Source organism: Rhinichthys klamathensis, unplaced genomic scaffold (genome assembly GCF_029890125.1).
Source record: "Rhinichthys klamathensis goyatoka isolate OS25496 unplaced genomic scaffold, OSU_Roscu_1.1 h1tg000431l_1, whole genome shotgun sequence".
Classification (NCBI taxonomy): Eukaryota; Metazoa; Chordata; class Actinopteri; order Cypriniformes; family Leuciscidae; genus Rhinichthys; species Rhinichthys klamathensis.
This window is the reverse complement of record NW_026606927.1, coordinates 496,077-515,332: the sequence shown is the minus strand read 5'-3', so window position 1 is coordinate 515,332 and position 19,256 is coordinate 496,077. Positions and strand designations below refer to the sequence as shown.

General features: G+C 38.5%; 1 protein-coding gene across 5 annotated transcripts in view; it reads left to right on the top strand.

Annotated features, from left to right (window-relative positions):
- Positions 1-19,256, top strand: part of LOC130071175 (A-kinase anchor protein 2) — a 112,542-nt gene that overhangs the window by 80,291 nt on the left and 12,995 nt on the right. The window contains exon 1 of one of the 5 annotated variants that reach the window (XM_056235826.1): positions 13,416-13,595. The exons of the other annotated variants lie outside the window; for them this stretch is intronic. Coding sequence (XP_056091801.1) covers positions 13,587-13,595 — 9 coding nt within the window. The 5' untranslated portion in view covers positions 13,416-13,586. Of the gene's footprint in view, positions 1-13,415; positions 13,596-19,256 lie in introns of those variants that run through there. 5 annotated transcript variants of the gene reach the window in all.

The window sequence follows — 19,256 nt, the reverse complement described above, 5'->3', positions numbered from 1 at the left end:
AGTTAGCATCAAAATTAAGCCTTCTGCTCTCAGTGGCAATCACAAGCATCATGAGAACAAATGCGGTATGCGTTGAAATGTCCAGCCTGATCTCACGGCAATTCGTACGAATTTTACGAGGTGGCTAATTCGTACTAATTCATACGACCTCACTCGTACAAATTCGTACGATTTTTGCTAATTCGTACATATTTTACGAGTTACCAAATTCGTATGAATTCGTACGGATGACCTACCCCTGACCCCGCCCCTAAACCTACCCATCACATGGGTTTAGACAAATCGTACAAATTCGTACGAGTGAGGTCGTATGAATTAGTACGAATTAGCCACCTTTTAATCACTCGTACGAATTGGTACGAATTGGTCGTGAGATAGCGTTGAAATGTGAGTGAAGCGGTTTGTTTGGACTTTAAAAAGGGATACACGATAGTCCCTGCTTAACAGTAACTATTGCGAATTTAACTTATGCGCAAATTTTTTATATTGCATATAACATTTGGGAATAAAGCGCCATTTCCATCACATGTGTTCAAGAGAACAAAATCATCACTTCCTGGGAAATTGGAGGTTGCTGCAATCGGGGAAGAAACTGTGTCTCTTTTTCCCTCCATCGTAGATGAGTTGCGTCTCAGACGAAACGCAATAACCGCTGCATGTTCTCTTGCGTTCGGATGCTGGTGTTTGGAAACGCAATCGCGTGAGACGCTTCTGGGAGGGAATTAAACCAAATCCTTCTGATCACACACTTTGACTCGGGTGTTTCAGAACGTCCACACCAACATTTGAGATGCTGTGATGCGATTGGTCCGCTGGTTAGTCCAGTTATCCAATCACATCCTCTGTTGAGTGCAAAGTCCTGGAAGTTTTTTGTTGTGCATCGAGGGATTCATTCGGTAAATGTGTTTCCATCGTAGCTTGAGGCGGAAGCACGTATCCTCAATTGAGCGAATACATTTTTTATTCACATTTTTAGGTAAAGCCCACTTTTCATGATCCAATCAAGTTTCGTCCTACATTTTTTGCATCGAATATGCTTTTACTTGGCTATACATCGGATTTCTGAAGTAAAACAGGTTGCACACAGCATTTCACCTTGATTCTAAGGGTGTGTGTTTTGCTGGGACTGTGCAATGCTGACCACAGCACATGAGACAGGCCAAAAACCCTGAATGCGCACTAACAAGAAACCTTCCTCCTCATGTGCTCATTTTGCTCAGTTCCCCCAGTGAGGTAGTTTTCAGTGTCCTTGTGTGCATAGTGGAACATATGTGTGATTTCTGTTTGTATTGTATTGCACATTTGTGGAAAGATTTGTTTTATATAGACTTAACTTGCAGGATCACGATTCATTGTATTGTGAGTGATGTCCATGAGCGGATGCAAATGATTCTGAGCCGGATTGCGTCTAGAATCTCATGCACAGAGTCTTTCTTTTCATGTCTCCCCAGCATTCAGCCTTTTGTTGAGCTGCCTGTTTATAAAGAGAGAGAGAGAGCGAGCGAGACCCATGTTGCCATGACTGTTGCCAGCGTAGAGTCCATCTTAGTGTGTTTCCCAGTTAAATCAACAGATCAACAAGAAATTCTGCCGGCATGGTTTCATTTTGGATGATATTTTCTGCATTTTTGGTAGGTGAATTTTTTTTTCAATGCTCATTTACAAGAACACTTTTTATACACATCTACAATTAGACTTTGGTTCTTTTAAGATGCTTGTTTTTATGCTCTTGGTTTAATTAGTTAGTTTTAGATTTTTTTCATTTATTTAGAAAGTCTAATATTTAAGGAAATGTATGTTTTAGTATGTTCTTGGTGAGTTTAGTGTTGCCCTCATCCTGAGCACATGACCTGTGGCCGCACAATGCCCACATCCATGGACGCTCCCACTTTGGTAATAACTACATATGACACATTTGAATCTGTGAATTAAATGGCAAACGTCCCCTGTTAATTAATAATGGTTACACCAGTGTCCTTTGAAAAACTATTCCATCCAGTTAGTGCTTTTAAATCTTTATTCTATTGTGGTAAATGTTTTAAAAGTATATGGGCCCTATTTTAACGATCTGAAACGCAAGTGTCAAAGCGCAAAGCGCAAGTAACTTTGTGGGCGGATCCCGGCGCTGTTGCTATTTTCCCGGCGGGATAAATGACTCTTGCGCCAGGCGCAAATCTAAAAGGGGTTGGTCTGAAGTAGCTTCATTATTCGTAGGTGTGGTTTGGGCGTAACGTGAAATAAACCAATCAGAGCGTCATCTCACATTCCCTTTAAGAGCAGGTGCGCTTGTTCTAAAGCGGATTCCTATTATAACGGCGGATTTGCCAGGCGCGCACCAGGAGCGGTTCACAGCCGAGGAGAGCAACGTTCTCGTCAGGGCCGTAAAACACAGAGAAGTGACATTGGGGATGGAGAAACCCACCCAAATTAACTTCTGTTAAACAGGCGTATGATAATTTGGGTAAATGTGTAAGCTACATGTATGCTTTTATAATAAATTGTCTATCTATCTATCTATCTATCTATCTATCGTAATAATGTATGATTTGCAAAAATGAAAACTGCTGCTTAGATGAGAGAATCAACGTGTATGCGCGTTGTGCACACGCTACATTGATTATGGCCAAGCATGCGCGCTTAAAATAGCATTATGAACAACGCGCAACGCGCCACTGACTTTAGACTAGGTTTTTTCTGGTCAGTGGCGCAATTGTTTTATAGAACAGCAAAATAGCATGAGGGAAAGTTTGCGCCGGAACACGCCTCCTCTCTGCGCTGAACCGCCCCGGGGAGCGCAAGTGTATTTCTTAGTTAACCGACGTGTGTCTGTGGAGGGAAAAGCCCGCTTTGCGCGGGTGCAAAATAGGAATGATCATGCGTCAGTGTACTAAGTCATTTGCGCTGAGTGCAAGATAGGGCCCTATGAGTTTTGGTTCCACTTTATTTCGATAGTCCACTTTAGACATGCTACTAACTATAAGTAACTTTGCAACTACACGTCAACTGACTCTTGTTGGAGTATTAGTAGACTGTAGTAGACTGGTAGGTTATGGTTATGTGTTAGGGTTCGGGTTAGTAGAATAAGTTGACTCATGGTTGCCAAGTTACTTATAGTGAGTAGAATATCTGTTGGGGTCAGTGTTAGCAGATATTAGCAGATAGTGGACTATCGAAATAAAGTGTTACCTGAGTTTTTGCTATGAGCTCATGTTGTGACGTTGTGCTCACTCAGCAACATAAGCATTAAGAGAAATATCAATAAAGGAAAGCAAAAATGACCTGGAAAAGCTTGGCAGCAAACATCTGGGTAGAGAAAAACATCCAAATCCTCTTCTTTAAAAGAAGCCAAAGAGCTCTCACTAACTCCAAGGCTATTTCTAAGCCGAAACATTTGGAAGTGTAAATGCAATGGCGGGAATATGGCGCTTTTTCCTTTGGCCTTTGATTGAGTTGTTCGGGGTTTGTCCTTGGAATGGTTTTGGGTTTTTCCTGTCTAGCTTGACCTCTCACATTGTGCTGAAGGCACAAACAAATCAGCTGCTTCCTCCCGTTGAAGTTTGTCATCCGTTTAAAGCAGTTAAAAGACAGCTGGTTTCAGTATTGCTTGGGGTATAACTGTACACTGCACAATATTGCTTTGCCTTCCAAGAGTGTGAATGGCAGGGAATTTCTTCTGATCGAAACACTGTCACATGGTCTTCCATTCTGTGTTTACTTTATATAAAATGTAGATTGTTGATGTGAAATCATCCCTGTTGATAGTCAGCTATAGCTTAAAGAGAGATGCCCAAAATTAGATGAAAGTAAACGGATTCTTTGCGTTTAGATTCCTGGAAAAAAGACAGAAACTGTGTCAGCTTCACAATGTGAATCTGGGTCGCATTTGGCAAGGACGAGCAGACTGGTGCACTACATACAGGACCAGCCGAGTACGCCAGAGGAATGAGTGTCCTGATCTTACACAGTGCATCATTACATGGATGTGTTAATGAGCTCTTTTGTTAGGAAACCACATCTTGAATCACGCTTACAAGAATCCCTAGTTCTGTTATGACAACTCTCAAGAGTGTTTGGCGAATATCTGCTACACTGCTGCTGATGCAGAGCAAGTACAGGACTTGCTACTGCCAATACACACACGACACGACACGCTGCTGTGAGCAAGTAAGACATGCTGCTGCTGTACAATATAGCGTACATGAATTACCCGTAGCAGATCTATACAGGTGGAGCTGGGGAAGGAGGGGGGTTTCTGAAAGCACACTGCACTGCTGTAGCAAATGCTCACCAAATATTTGAAGGTTGAGCAGCGAGCTCATTGGCTACTGACACGGCAGGAACCAATCAGCTGTGCCCTATAGAGGATGATGTGATTGCAAGCAGGTTGAGTTAAAAAGACCGATCAGCCTGCGCCATCTAGAGTTTCATTACAGAACTTTGTATTTCAACATGTTGGCAGGAACCCAATTTTAGCTGTTTATGAACTTCAGGGCGTAATATTGTAAACTGCAATAGAGATATTATTAGATGTTTTTGTCTATTCTTTTGTGGAGGCTTTGATATTGGTTCAAATTAGTAGCTGTTCAAATTAGTTGGGTTGAATGGAGCTATTCTTCTGCTGCCACATGAAGTCAATGTGAAACACTGTTCACAAACCATTTGATTTCAAAATGACAATAATATTTTGGGAAGAGTTTGAGATTATCCAGTGGGAATAGAGTGCATTCGTGCAAAAAGTTTTTTTTTTTTTTTTTACCATTCTTTGTTCCCATAAAGATTTTTTTTTAAATCATTAAAGCCAAGTATTTGAAAATCAGACAATGGGACAAGACTGTGTACTTAACGGCTTCGATCTGGGAAAGAACTATAATCATTTAAGGCATTGTAAATGGCATCATAAACTTAAAAACAATAGAGAAATGTAAAACTATTGATTTAAAGATGGTTATTATACATTTTAGAAACAAAATATTTAACATTTATTGGAAAATATGCATATACACACACATATTTAAAGATAAAATATTGTATCCCTTAAAACTAATCATTGATCACCAAAATTAGATATTTAAAAGTTTTTTCCATTAAAATATTTCATGCCTTAAAATACCTTGAATGTAACTCGACACCCTTGCCTCATTTAGTATACGCGGTTCTATGAATATGCAAATGAGCCCCGCCTCCACTCACTCACTCAGTTCAGAGATCCACTGGTTGACGATCACACGTTGATCTGATTGGTTACAAGGTAGTGTGTGACGTCAGAAACACCAGCGATTTCACACCGTGTTTTTGAGACTGTCTTTGGTTCACTGCAGTTTTAAGCAGAAAATACTCAGCAATGCTGTCGACTTATGAACTTACACATGGTTTGTCTTAAAGCATATTAATAACACCACATAGACACATAAACAACTTGAAAAACTTGATTTTCACCACAGGGGGACTTTAAGTAGTTTGAGACTATAGGGAAACGGCGTTATTTTCGTCATTGGTTTCATGGAAGTGGGCGGAGCTAAAGCGTTTTGGTGTGATTAGCTTGTCATGCTTCTCTGATTGGTCGAAATAAATGGGATTTTTACTTCCAGAACCCGACTGTCGCATTCTGTTGAATCCGTTGTTAAAAGTGGACATTACATCGATACATTGTTACATTATGTGATTATATTGATGAACTTCTTTATTTGGAATAATGAGCACTGATTAATTTTATAAAGTATGGCCAGGAACATGCATTATAAAGTAAATGTGATAAATACAGATTTAATGTTGACTTAATTTAACCTTGTTTTGCTTTGTTCAGGTAGGCAGAGCTATAGGGTTCGTCAAGAATGCGGTTAATGATTCTGGTGTATTTTTGCAGGTCTGATCAAACATGGCTGAACTTTGACTCGCATAATGTACTTTTATTCTCTGTCATCACAATTTCTTGAGAGAGTTATCGAGTGCACTTACACAACAGCTTCATGAGCAAATGGATAGAAGAAACTGACTGCTCTCACCTCTCAGGCAGGAGACCCAAATAATTGGTTCTGATGCTAAGCTCATTTTCAGATCAAAAGCCCTCCGGGATGAGATGACTTTGCCGGGATGCGCTGCTGAAGACGGCAGTAGTGAGGAATGTTACTCCCTGTGCGGTGGCTTCCGTTTTTATTTTCCCAAATGAACTTGTGAGGAGGTCTCGGGCCATAATTAAGGGGGAGTAAGCATCTAATGAAGGAATGTTGGAGCAGTGGTTTCTGTTTTATTGTGTAGTTTAGTGAATCGAGACATCGTTGACCATGCTGAAATACACGGCACCTTGGCAGGTTCTCTGCCTCACTTTGGAAAAGAGCCAAAAGGTAAGACATTATTATTTTAGAGCTTTTGAGCCGTCCTTCCATGATTTTGTGCTCTTAGAAGATGATTTTGAGGTGCGAGAATCAGCCGAGCGTTCTTGTTGAGAGGATTGCAACTGCGTAGTGCAACTTTCAAACGATTTTACATCAAATATGTAAGATGTAAAGACAAAAATAATGTAAATTGCAGTTTCTCAGGAGCAAGAAACACTATTTATAATTTTATAGCAGAAGCTTTGGAAAAAAATTAAATAAACTTTGTCATTTCTGTCTAGTATCTTTTTGTCAACTGTACAGCAATGCCAATAACAATTTTTGGTAACACTTTATTTCCGAAGCACACTTTAGACATTCTACTACTAGCCTGACCTTAACCCATGTCAACTAACTCTCATTAAAGCATTAGTAGACTGTCTGCTAATAGTTATTTAAACTTAACTTAATATCTGCTAACACTTTATTTTAATGCTCCCCAATAGACAAACTTCTGACTTTAAGTAACTTTGAAAGTGTGAGTTGTAGTTGCAAGTTAATTACAGTTTGTTGACATGTAGTTGCTTATAGTTAGTAGAATGGACCATCGAAATAAAGTGTTACCACAATTTTTTGATGTATTCTAGCTGGTTAACTCGTGACATGATGTTCATTGAGTGTCACTCTTGTCTATTTTAGTTGGCATCATAAAAACATTTAGACATATAATCAAGTTGAAAGTGTAGCCTAGCTGTTTCTTTTTCTGGAGAACCTCTCCGTAACACAAAGCAGGGTTTGCCACAGTACTTACAGCGCTGCCTGCAACCTGGATGCTAAATTTAGAGTAGAAGATGTGCTCTATTTCTCTTCTCCCGCTGGACTTGGAAAGCAGGTTAACCAAGAGTTTGATGGCCACGCTGGAACAGCCATGTTAGGTTCTCTCTAAGACGAACTTTATTGAGTTGTGTATGAAAAGTCATATTTGGTAACACTTTGCATCATTGATACTGTTATTGAACTGAATTGAATCAACACTGAACCGAATTGAGCTGGATAATGACACTATTGTCTTCTGTAGAGCTGCTTTACAGATGAATAGAAATGTTCTTAATTGATGAACTTTGCAACTTTGACTACGTTTGCATGTGCAACAGTAATGTGAATATGTGATTGTTTCCAATTATCAGAGTAAGGACTCCATTGCAGTATGATGGTCATGACTCGAGTAAACATTTAACAAGTCATTTTGATAACACTTTAGTTTAGGGTCCAATTCTCACTATGAAGTAGTTGCTTATTAGCATGCATACTACTTGTATATTGGCTGATTATTAGTACTTATGAAGCACATATTAATACCTTATTCTGCATGACCATATTCTACATCCATTAATCTACCCAATATCTAAACTTAACAACTGCCTTACTAACTATTAATAAGCAGTAATTATGAGTTTATTGGGACAATAATCATAGTTAATAGTTAGTTATAAGTGAGAACTATAGTGAGAATATTGCCTAAATCATTATAATCACATTATGAGGGTGCATGTAAACGTAGTCATTGATGCTTCTTTTAGCTGGATTGAATTAAAAATAAATAAACTTATCGCTTACACTTTATTTCGATGGTCCGCTTTGGACATTCTACTAACTATAAGTAACTTTGCAACTAAATGTCAACTAACTCTCATTAGAGTATTAGTAGTAATACTCTAATGAGAGTTAGTTGACATGTAGGCAGTCATTGATAGTCATTGAAAGACAACATGTAGGTGGTCTTTTTTGACGTTCCTTACTCTTCAAACCCATTAGCCAATGTGCATTAGCCAAAGCATCCTGAAAACGATTTTAGCCTGATTTGAAACAAAAGTTTACCAAATGTTTTTTTTTTTTAGATTTCAGTTATTCAGAGAGTCAGAGATTTCATACTTGAAATGTTTAGTAAGTAACTGCTTGGGGTTGTTATCATGGCGACTGAATGGATTAACAAAGTTTGTTGAAGTCTAGAAGATTTTCGAATGCAGTTAGTATTTCTGCCCAGTCACTATTGGGCAGGCTGTAAGTCAATTATGCTCCTTTGACCTTTATACCATGATGTCTCTAGGTGTGTAAGTGTCAGTGTACTCACAGCCCCTCAGTAATGCACGTAAGCCTTTAAGCCACTGTAATTCAGTTTTCACTAACTGGGGTTGGTGCCATTTTCAATGGCTCTTAAGTTGAAACAAGTTGTGCTCCAACCAGCTCTAGTAGTTGTAAGTACTAAGGCTAATTGAAATAGTTTTACAATGACTTACACTTATAATAGACAACGCATTCACAAAACAATATTTTGATTGGGCTTCTGGGACGAGGCCATCCTTGTTTCCGTGTGTTTAGGGTGTTGATGTTTCCCATTTTGCCCCGGCTGACAGCATCCAGATGAGCCTCTTCTGCATGTCTTCCCGCAGATTAGAGGTCATATTTTAGGCAGGGCGGTGACAGGGTGTTAAGCACAATGTCCTGCGTTTATTCTCTTCTTCACCTCCTTGTCTCTAAATGTGTTGTATTTGTTTTGCTTTGTTTTGCTTTTCAAACCTCTTCTAAAAGCTGACTTAATTTCTTCCTTTCTCAAAGAGGTTTTAGTTGTAGTAGCATGTTCTTCCACAAACACGACTTTAATTCCTTTAGAAGTGAAGACAGTCGGCAGTATTTGCTGAAGCCTAAAGTGTTCATAAACCTCAGCTGCTTCCTCTCTCTCTCTCTCTCTCTCTCTCTCTCTCTCTCTCTCTCTCTGTGAGTTCTGGAAGTGTGTCTCTCTTCAAACATGAAAATATGTGCGTGTGACTGTGCTTGTTGCTCTTTTTCAAGCATCTGCAGTGAATGGGGACTCATGGCCCTATTTTAATGATCTGAGCACATGGTCTACATGATCTGAGCACATGGCGCACGTGCACTTAGGTTGTGTCCGAATTCACTTTTGCTAGTTTAACGACAGGAAAAATGGTCGGCGCTCCCGGCGCATGGTCTTAAAGGGTTGTCCCTATTCTCTTAATGAGTAATGGGTGTGTTTTGAGCGTAACGTGCAAAAAAACAATCAGAGTCTCATCTCCCATTCCCTTTAAAAGCCAGTTGCACTCGCGCCATGGTGTATTCGCAATTTACATGGCGGAATTTGCAAGCGGAAAACCTGAATGAGTCTCCAGAGAGGAAACGGATCTGCTCGTGGGCGAACAATGGGCGAACAAATGGGCGCAAATGCATTTGCAATTTAAACAACGTGGCGCAGGACGTGAAAATGATAACTGCGTCGGGCTGAAACCAGCAAAACACACTTGCGTCGCGCCTGGCGCTGCATTGCTATGGTGTGTATATAGGGTGTATAATAAGGCCCTGAAGCTTTCTAGTTCTGTTATGGTTCTAGTTCTATTGTAAGTCTTAGTCGCCGTGACTCGTTTAGTGGACGTATTGATTGATTTGGCTTCATTTCTACAGTCCCCTATTCTTCTTTCAAAAGACACAATGTACTTCTCTCTCACTGTGTAAACTGTCAGTCACTTTAAGATGGCTTTTGCTTTTGTCATTCCCACTTCCATAATGGCGAATCCTGGTTCTGAGGGCTCTAAAAGTGGCACCTGTGAGGTGTATCTCACTTGTCTTATTACTTTTGTGAAGGCTTTCTTGAGTAAGACGGTTTACAACTGCTTTTGAGAATGATTTAAAATGACATATTCTTGCTTGGTCTTCAAGCTATAAATAATAATAATTCCTAGTATGTGTGTGGTTTGAATTGCTTGGGTTTGAGGTTGGGATGATTGTATTCATTTAATGGTACTATATTAGGCTCACTCAAGGAGGTGTGTTATATCTGAAGAGCTGCCTTTCATCTGACAGCTGCTTGCACACCTGGAATACATGACCTCCATTTGGCCATCTTGGCTAGTTGGCACTACGTTATGTGTGGTATTTTTGTATTGGCAAGTAATAAAAAGCATTTCATTTAATAGTAGAGTGACAACTAATTTTTCAATATCTTCTAGTTTTTCCAGTAACAAGCTGTTTTCAACAATTAGCTTTTATAGTGTGTGTGACAAAACACTACATTGCTTAATTTTGTCACAGTGTTAAAGGAAATTACAATATCTTGTTTTAAATATATATCTCATACTTTTATTCTATTTAAATTAGGGTTTTTGAGTTTTAGTTCTTCCTAAATAATATGGAAGCTCATTTCCACCACATGATAAAAAATATCATGATTTGGTCAATCAACATTATAACATCAGAAATTATGTTTTATATCATAATTTCAATTTAGTATTTCACAAGTTCAACTTTCGACTTCAATTTCATAAATTAAAAAAATATATGTGACTTAGTATAAAATAATAGTATAAATTATTTATCTAATAATTTAGTATCTCATAATTTCGCATTTTTGTCAATTTCAAGTTTGTATCTAATAAAAGTGACTTAGTATATCATAATTTCAACTTTTTGTGTCATAATATCAGTTTTATCTCATAATTTAGTATCTCATTATTTCAACGTTTGTCAATTTTGACTTTGTATACTTAGTAAATCATAATTCTGAGCTTTTATGTCATAATTTCAACTTTTCATCTAATAAATATGTTATAGTATATAATGATTTTGACTTCTGACTATTTTATATATCATAATTTCAATTTAGTCACAATTTCAACTTTTTCATATTACATTTCATCATCCATTTCATAAATTTGACAGTATATCCTAATTTCAACTGTCATAATTATCTGTTTAATCTCATAATTTATTATCACATAATTTAGACTTTGACTTTTGTCTATTTTGACCTTTTATGTCATAATTTCGCCTTTTCATCTGACAAATGTGATTTTAGCATCTCATATTTGATTTTTATGTTAAAAATATGATGACATCATTATGACTAAATTTCAACCTTTCGTGACATAATTTCATCTTTTTATGTAATAATTAAGACTTTTTATGGTATTCCACATGTAAAACACTTTCTCGAAAAGGTAAAATACACCAAGAAACATGATCAGATCTGATAATACATTATCAGAAGCCTGTAAGATAATAAAGTACAGTCTGACAGTAGCCTCCCCAGCACTGCATTATTATTATTATTCCCGATGCACAGTGACACACAGATTGTGGGCGGAAGAATCTCTCTAGCAGAGGATGGCACACCCCATCCCACTGCTGTCAACATCCTCCATTAAAACACACTGCCTTCAAACTCCAGAGGAGGAGAACTTTCCCACAACCCACAACTTTAGCATTTTTAAACCTTTTTCAAAGTGAAGGATATTGAGGACACGCTATTGAAACTGCAGTAGAAACACTCTTTTACTTCGCAGTCTCAGTCAGTCTATCATGTGAAGTGTTGGTTGACATGAAGGTTATACTGCGGTCTTTGTGTGTCTTTGTGTGTCTCAGTAAAGACGCGAGCGTGTGTGTTATTATTAGCACAAAGGCTCTTTAACAGCCTTGTATGACTGAGTGGCTTTCAGTTCTCACAGCGATCTTGCCTGGATCTCTTCTGCTCTTATCTCTAATTCTATTGTTGTCCCATTTAAAGCAGACACTTGTTGTCGCAAGGACATTATAGTCTTACCACAGCGAAATCTCATCAGGGATGTACTGTACCAACTTCTATTTTTAGGTTTCAATGAGAACAATTCTCATCTACCCAATTTCACAATGTGTACTTCATAACCTGATAAGATGGTGTTCAAATATGGAATGGGATACAAATATTACACCATAGCTTTTGTGAGCAAATTCCTGAAAAGAGTACTACGACACGCCTGATTAGATGAACACAAATCACATTGTAATAATTCATACTGTTCATGGGACGGGTTGGTTACTGTGAATGGGTTAGCAGATAGTATCAGTATTATCATAAATGGTAGTATATATAGAGCAATGCCGTACCCACTATTTATAAAGCGGATAGTTCCAGTCCTGTATTCTGATTGGTCAATAGCTGTGTTTTATTCACGATAACCCAACGGTTCTATGTATCACTACACAACACCCTTAGCAGCCACTCATAGCAACGTAAACATATGTTCTCATTGATATTGTTCATTGAAGCTCATAGAGTAGAGTATTGTGAGAGATTGAGTAAGCGAGTGTACCTGCATTTACAGTAGATATAGCATCTTCCTTCAGGTCAGTCCTATATTCGTAATAAAAATATCCGTTTGAATGTCCGCTGCGATATCTTGGCCTTTTAACAGTTAATGGGTTTTCCCGTGCCCTGACACGCTAGTCATTTGTCAGTTGCGTCTTGCTTCTCCGTTGCTTTCAGTCCTTATAGAAGTCAATATAGAAGTCTTCTCTACCGACTGACTCAACTAACTCATAATAACTTGTTGCTGTTCACGGTCAGGGACTATTTTTTCCAGCGGAAGGAAGGCTTTTAGTGATTTTACTTGTATGATTTTACATATTTTTTTGGCTTTAATATTAGTATTCTGTGGTAACCGTTTTATAAAAGCAATAAGGTGCTCGAGGCTAGAACTGTATCTAATATTAACATAATGATATTATAATAGTAAGCCCTTCAGCCGTGACTTATTCACGATACAGCACAGCCTCTCGTACCTTATTGCTTACATAGCTATCCACTGTAGACATTCAGGAGGACATGTCCACAGTTCTTTGTTACTAGCCTATATAATTATTCTAAAGTGTTTCCCATAGTTTTACTGTGCTGAGGTAAAAATTCAGCTTCTGAAACTTGTGAATGTGTAAACGTATCTCCAGTGTGAGTAAGAGAATCCAGACCGCGTGTTTTGAGTCAGCGGTGAACAGTGTTGCTCACCCAGACGCCCTGCGCCTTTCCTTGTAAGGTGTCTCTAGAGGAGTTTGGAGACTCCCTCGGCCCGGGTCGGCTCCGACAGAGCGCTGCTTTGTGTGAGGACAGAGGGAGACCACACCCCTCACTTTTAAACCAGACCCCCTCTGCCCGTGACATCACAAGAGTCCTGACTCTGCGGGACGGACAGAAGAGAGAGAGGCATTGTAGTAGAGCGGACGGAAACGAGTGTTGCGGGGTGAGTGCAGCACACATGAGGAAGAGGGGCGGGGGTGGGAAGAAGTCGCCCCGGGACGGGTTTCACTATAAGCCTTATAGTGTGAGGAGGACTCTTTCTCACATTACAGATTTGACAACAGGACACTCAGGACTTGTAGTGCATGCTGGGTTTTCGTTTTTTCATATAAAGGAGCTCTGATTTCATGGCAGAAGTCTGTTAAGAAAATTGGGAAAGTATGAAAAAGGTAGGAAGAAAACTCACTCCTTGGAATTCGGTTTTGGACTAAATATAGGAGGCCTATAGTTTCATATTTTCATTTTGAGTCTGAGAGAAGTAATGATTAAGAAGTTACACGTTCATAGCTCAGGAGATCTATTTGAGGTCTTAGTTTCGTTTCATCAATATATCAGCTTTGTGTGAGATGTTTCTCCTAAAATACATCAGGGAAAAATGAAAATGATGATTGTTGAGTAATATGATTGTGGGATTTGGTCAAGACTTCATATTATAGGTGATCTTAACTACTACTGTATGTACAATACAGTTTACTTATTAATCGGTGCGTTTTAATTAATATTATTAACTTACATTGTTACTTAACATCTGTACTTACACTATTAACTGACCTCTACAGTATCCCCAAAACCCCTTACCCTACCTTTCATTAGCAATAAATGCATTATCCAGAACAACATTTATTAAATCTATGGTCTTGTGGGTATTTAATGTTAGGAGTAGTTAAGGCTACCTCATATAAAGTGTGGCCTGGCATTTTTGTTCTTGTCCATAATGAGATCTCTGATATTTGACTGCAGACTTTGGTATCGAAGAGCAATTTGATGAGATATTGTTAAACTCCAAGAAGCACTTGCCTAAAGCAAAAGTCTCTGTTTGCTTTCCACTGGATCCAATTGAGAAATGATTGGGATTGTTTCATGTTTTGAAGTCCTGCGTTCTGTGTCTGCGCTAGGAGAGTTGATAATCCTATTTCAGGAGTCTTTCATCAGCGGTGTGGCTTGATGGGTCTGCCCTTATGAGCTGCTGAAACTCATGCTAGACACAGGCATCTTGCGTAACCCTTAAAACTGAAGAATTTGTCTGTTCTTTGACTTAAAACATATATTTTGAACACTTAAACCACACTGGAAATTTATTTTCATTACACTCTGGGTTTCATTAAAAATGCGGGGTTGTTTCAACCCATGTTTGGGTCATATATGGACAAACCCACCCGTTGGTTTAAAGTTTTTAATTAAAATTTGAGTTGAAACAACCCAGCATTTTTTTTTTCTAGAGTGCATCAAAATATCAAACCAAGTGGCTTTTATTTAAAAGAAGGATTTTTTTAAGAAGGAAGTTTTGAATGATGAAATTAACTATATATGATCGTCAAACATTGGTAGAACATATTTGATATAATGAACTCCACCTGTCTGTACCTCCATTAAACATCGACTGGGGAACACTTACAAGTCAATGCAAAAATGGCTCAGAAACATTCATACATTCCTAAACATGGCTTAAGTGCCCAAATACTTTTTTGGGGCCACTCTATTGAAAGAGAAAGTAGGGCCCAAATGGTGTCTGTCTGACTAAACACTTCCAGATGCTGTGAGGGCAACAACATGCAGAGCGCAACGTAAACAGAGGCACCAATAAACCCGTTTCAGTGTAAGAAGACAAATGTGAGGCACTGTGCCCATGAACACATTAACTTACAAGTTGTATAAATATACTAGGAGTTTATCTCCATCCATCTTGGTCTTTTGTAGGTTTATATACACATTCAAGACCATGCAGATAGACACACACACACACAGTTTAATGACGTGAGGCAGGGCTGTGTATCCTTCATCACTTCTATTAGACTGCCGGAGCCTGGAAGACAGCTGAACTATGCCGGGAATGTCAGAGGGGGTTTAGAGGAACATCCGTGGAGAGTGTCTGTTCCTCGGAGGACACACTGATGTCCCTTCACTCCTGACTGCTCAGGGCCACAGACTCCGGGGAATACAGGTTTAATGCACAGCCACTGCAAAGACAGCTGAGAGTGGCTTATGGTTATTGAAAAGAAAAAAATGAGGATTGCTAGAGGTTACTCTTTCACTGTTCAAGAGACTTCATGGATTTCTTAGTTATGTTTCTTTAACGAATCAGCTTGGCCTTGCTAAAAAAAATCTCAGGGCATGTTTACACAACAATGATGTACTAAAAACAGACAAGTTTTTCCTTTGCAATTTCCACATACTGGCGACAACTTTGTCAAACCGATCCCCGTTTACAGGGATCCGCGAAAACGACAAAAAAACGCTGTATTATTCATGCCAGGCCAGTAGTTGGCGATGTTACTTTGTAAAGAAACACTATAGACTGAATAGGTAATACACATGCGCATGACGTCACCATTTCACATATTCGCATTTTTGTTGTTTACATGTCTTTAGTAAATCCTGTCCCCGTTAGTCAATCTGGCCCTAAGTCTTTGTCTTATTCTACAACTTTCGAATACTTTAGTTGAGAATCAAACGTTGTGATTCATGTCAAACTCTTTACTGAAGATACGTGCATGGTCACTGTTGTGTTTTACTTGATCTTGGAAGAATTTGATGAGAAATTATTAAGTTAAAATTAAATTAAAATCTTGAGAAATCTGAGCACAATTTGAGATACTGTTGAGATCTCTTTTGAGAAGACTTAAGACAAGCAGGAGTGTTTGATCTCTAATTAGATCTCATTGCTGAGGACTAATTGAGATATTAGAGAGATTGCATTTGTGATTTCTCCTTGTGTGTGAGAGTTGTTTGGGAGAAAGAGAGGGAAACACCATGTGTTGTGCTCTTAATGCTTTTAATGCTTGATTGGATGTCCGCCTGCTGTGGGAACTGCTGGACAGGACACATGAGACTGTGGTAAAAACACGTGGCACTTCTCATGAAACCTTTCAACAACACGTCCTGGTCAGATTTGACAATTCTCACACGGTGATGTCAAACAATTTCCAACCACTAGATCATCACTGGTTTTCGCATGAGGGAAGGAGTGGCCTCATGCAGACTAGATTCATATTTTATCATGGCTTTGTTTCAGAACTGACGAGTTGATTAAATGTTTTGTAGTGCTCAACTCCTCTGCATGTAAATCTGTCCTTGGCTGTTGGCTTAAGGGAAATTCACATGACTTCCCAATGTCATTATTTGGTGAGAGTTTGGGCTGGACGCTAGTGAACACACCCTGAAGGGAAGGGGGGTGGTCTGTGTGACTGAAGAAAGGGGTCTTATTGAGCTCATGCCACATTAAAGACACATGTGACACTGCCTGCTACTCAGACCAGAACGGCTTGAGATAAGAAGGAAGTTATTAACACTGTTTGATCTGAATTAAATCTGCAGATTCACTTAAACAGTTCATGTTCTGCTTTTTTAGATCAAAGCCCTCTTACATACTTTGGGAAAATCTGGTAATATTAGTTATGTTTTTTCATTTGGCACATACAAATACAAACACTGCCTTTGATTGGATATTGCTTTTATAAAATGCTGGATCATATTTTTAGATTCATATATTTAATCATGTAAAAATATGAATGTTGAATTAATGTAATAATGATACACTTTTAAAATGAAGGTTCTTTATTGGAATCAATGGTTCCATTAAGAACCTTTAACATCCATGGAATCTTTCCATTGAACAAAGGGTTCTTTAAGGTTCATGAAACCCCAAACCAAATTTTCTGAGATTTTATCAGAGGTATATGTGTTGAACACCATTGAAGACAATGTTAGCATCAGTTAGATTTAATAGCAGGGTTAAAATGGTTAAATTTGATTTTTTTTCCGCTTTTTTTGTCTTCCGGGTTTAAAATCTTCATCGTGTCCACGTCACAGGCTGTGACGTGGCAGTGCACTGTGAGTGCGTTGATGACTCATCGGTGTCTCATAATTATTAATGAGACTGAGTTTTCATATCCTATGAGAAGACACTGTCTCTTAATTATTCATGACACCACGTGGATCTTTCAGTGACATGTCAAACTGTGATATCGCGTAGTAGAGATGAGAGAGGCAATCATGGGACGCACGCAAGTGTTTGTTTTCGTGGTGCAAAAGTCCAATTGGGTTGAATATGTTTCCCCGCGATGCTGCCCGGGCTAGACGCTGGCTCTGGGCGGTTGGTTTTCCATCAACCACGGACACATCTAAACGTGTGTGCCGCAAACATTTTTCTCGAGAGAGCTTCGAGAATTGGAGAATGGTTGACTTCGCCTTGTTGACAACCAATGCAGGTTGCGTCTTGCGAGTGATGCGGTACCAAGTCCCGAGGACTTTTCTATCCCTTCAGAGGTGTGTGTGTGTGTGTGTGTGTCTAAAATGAGACGTCATCCACCTCCACAGAGCCATCTTTATTATGGGGGCTCAGGGGGCGCGTAGATCTAGCTATGCACATAACGTTTTTTTTTAAGCGGAAAATTAATAATTTTCAAATATATGTATTTATAGTGTCTATATAAACAACTATATATTTATAATAACATTATAATTATACATGTAGCCTACATTAATATGTTCTCAATAGAATTATGATTACTGTAGGCTAATATAGCAGGGCATTCAGTTACTTTTGAAAGGACAATAATAAAGTGTCGTATTTCATAAGACTTTAACTTTGCCAGCTATAAAAAAAATCTAGCATTTCCTCACGTTTTACCACTGCTTTTAGTGACAGTCGATATGCATGGGATACTGGCGATGACAGTGATGGCCTTACCACACCCCTTCTCATAGCCATCCACGTCCATTTAAGTTGCATTTTTTTAAAAAGATTGTGAGCTAGACTTGAGCTGAAAGAGGGGGGTTTCATGACCCTTTAAAGTGGAAAAAGGTTTATTAGAAGTTCTTCACACTAAGAAAAAAAAATGGTTCTTTTAATAACTATACATTGAAAGCTTCTTTGGGGAGCCAAAAATGGTTCTTCTGAAGTGGAGTGTAAATTATTTATTTTTTTATAATATTGTTCCCATTAAAGTATTTGCTCAGGTATATTTATTTGCTCATAAAGAAATTTTGCTTAAAAGTGTATTAGAATCCCAGTTCTAATGATGTAATATAGATTTTGTTCCATCCAGTGATAAAACAAGAATAGGTTTACTTTTTGTGGCTATGAACACACCATCACCTGAAATAGCACATGACTTTGAGCTGAAAATAAAGTTATTTCAAAACAAATTCCTCTTTTCTAGGCAGTCCAGTAAAAATAACATCACTATGCTGCACTCCCACTAGTTTATTATGCTTTTCCATTTATGGCAGGTTATATTACCGTTATTTTCTTTACAGGTCTCTGATTAGCCTTTTCAGGAACACCAACTTTCAAACAACAGCAAACAACTGAAATTGCTCAGGCATGCACACTCGCCTCTAAAACATAAATGCTGAGCAAAGAAACAGAATTCCTGCAATGGCCTCTGTTTACCAGCACTATAACTGTTTGCCTCAGTAAAACTGCACTCTAGACAGGAGTCTAGCACTTACTAGCAATAACACTTTCACGTTTTAGTATCTTGTATGGATGCAGTAGTTTTGTTGTTAAAGGTTTGCTAAAGTTTGCTCGGATACTGTTTACTTGCTTTGGTTTGTGGCATCCTGTGGTTTCCAAACTTGGAACAAATATCAGCTGAAGATTTTCGGTTGGAACAGCATACCAAATTTGATGCCAATGTTCAACAAGAAAGCATAAAATAGAAACTTGCATACACTAATAACATTAAAGAAAAATGTAGAACATATTTTAGCAAGCTTGTCATTCCTCAAAAAATATTTGAAAATGCCCTAAGACAAAAAATAAATAAAGCTCTGTCAGATTTTTCATTTAAAAAGGACTGTCCCATCTGGTGAATGAGTAGCAATGA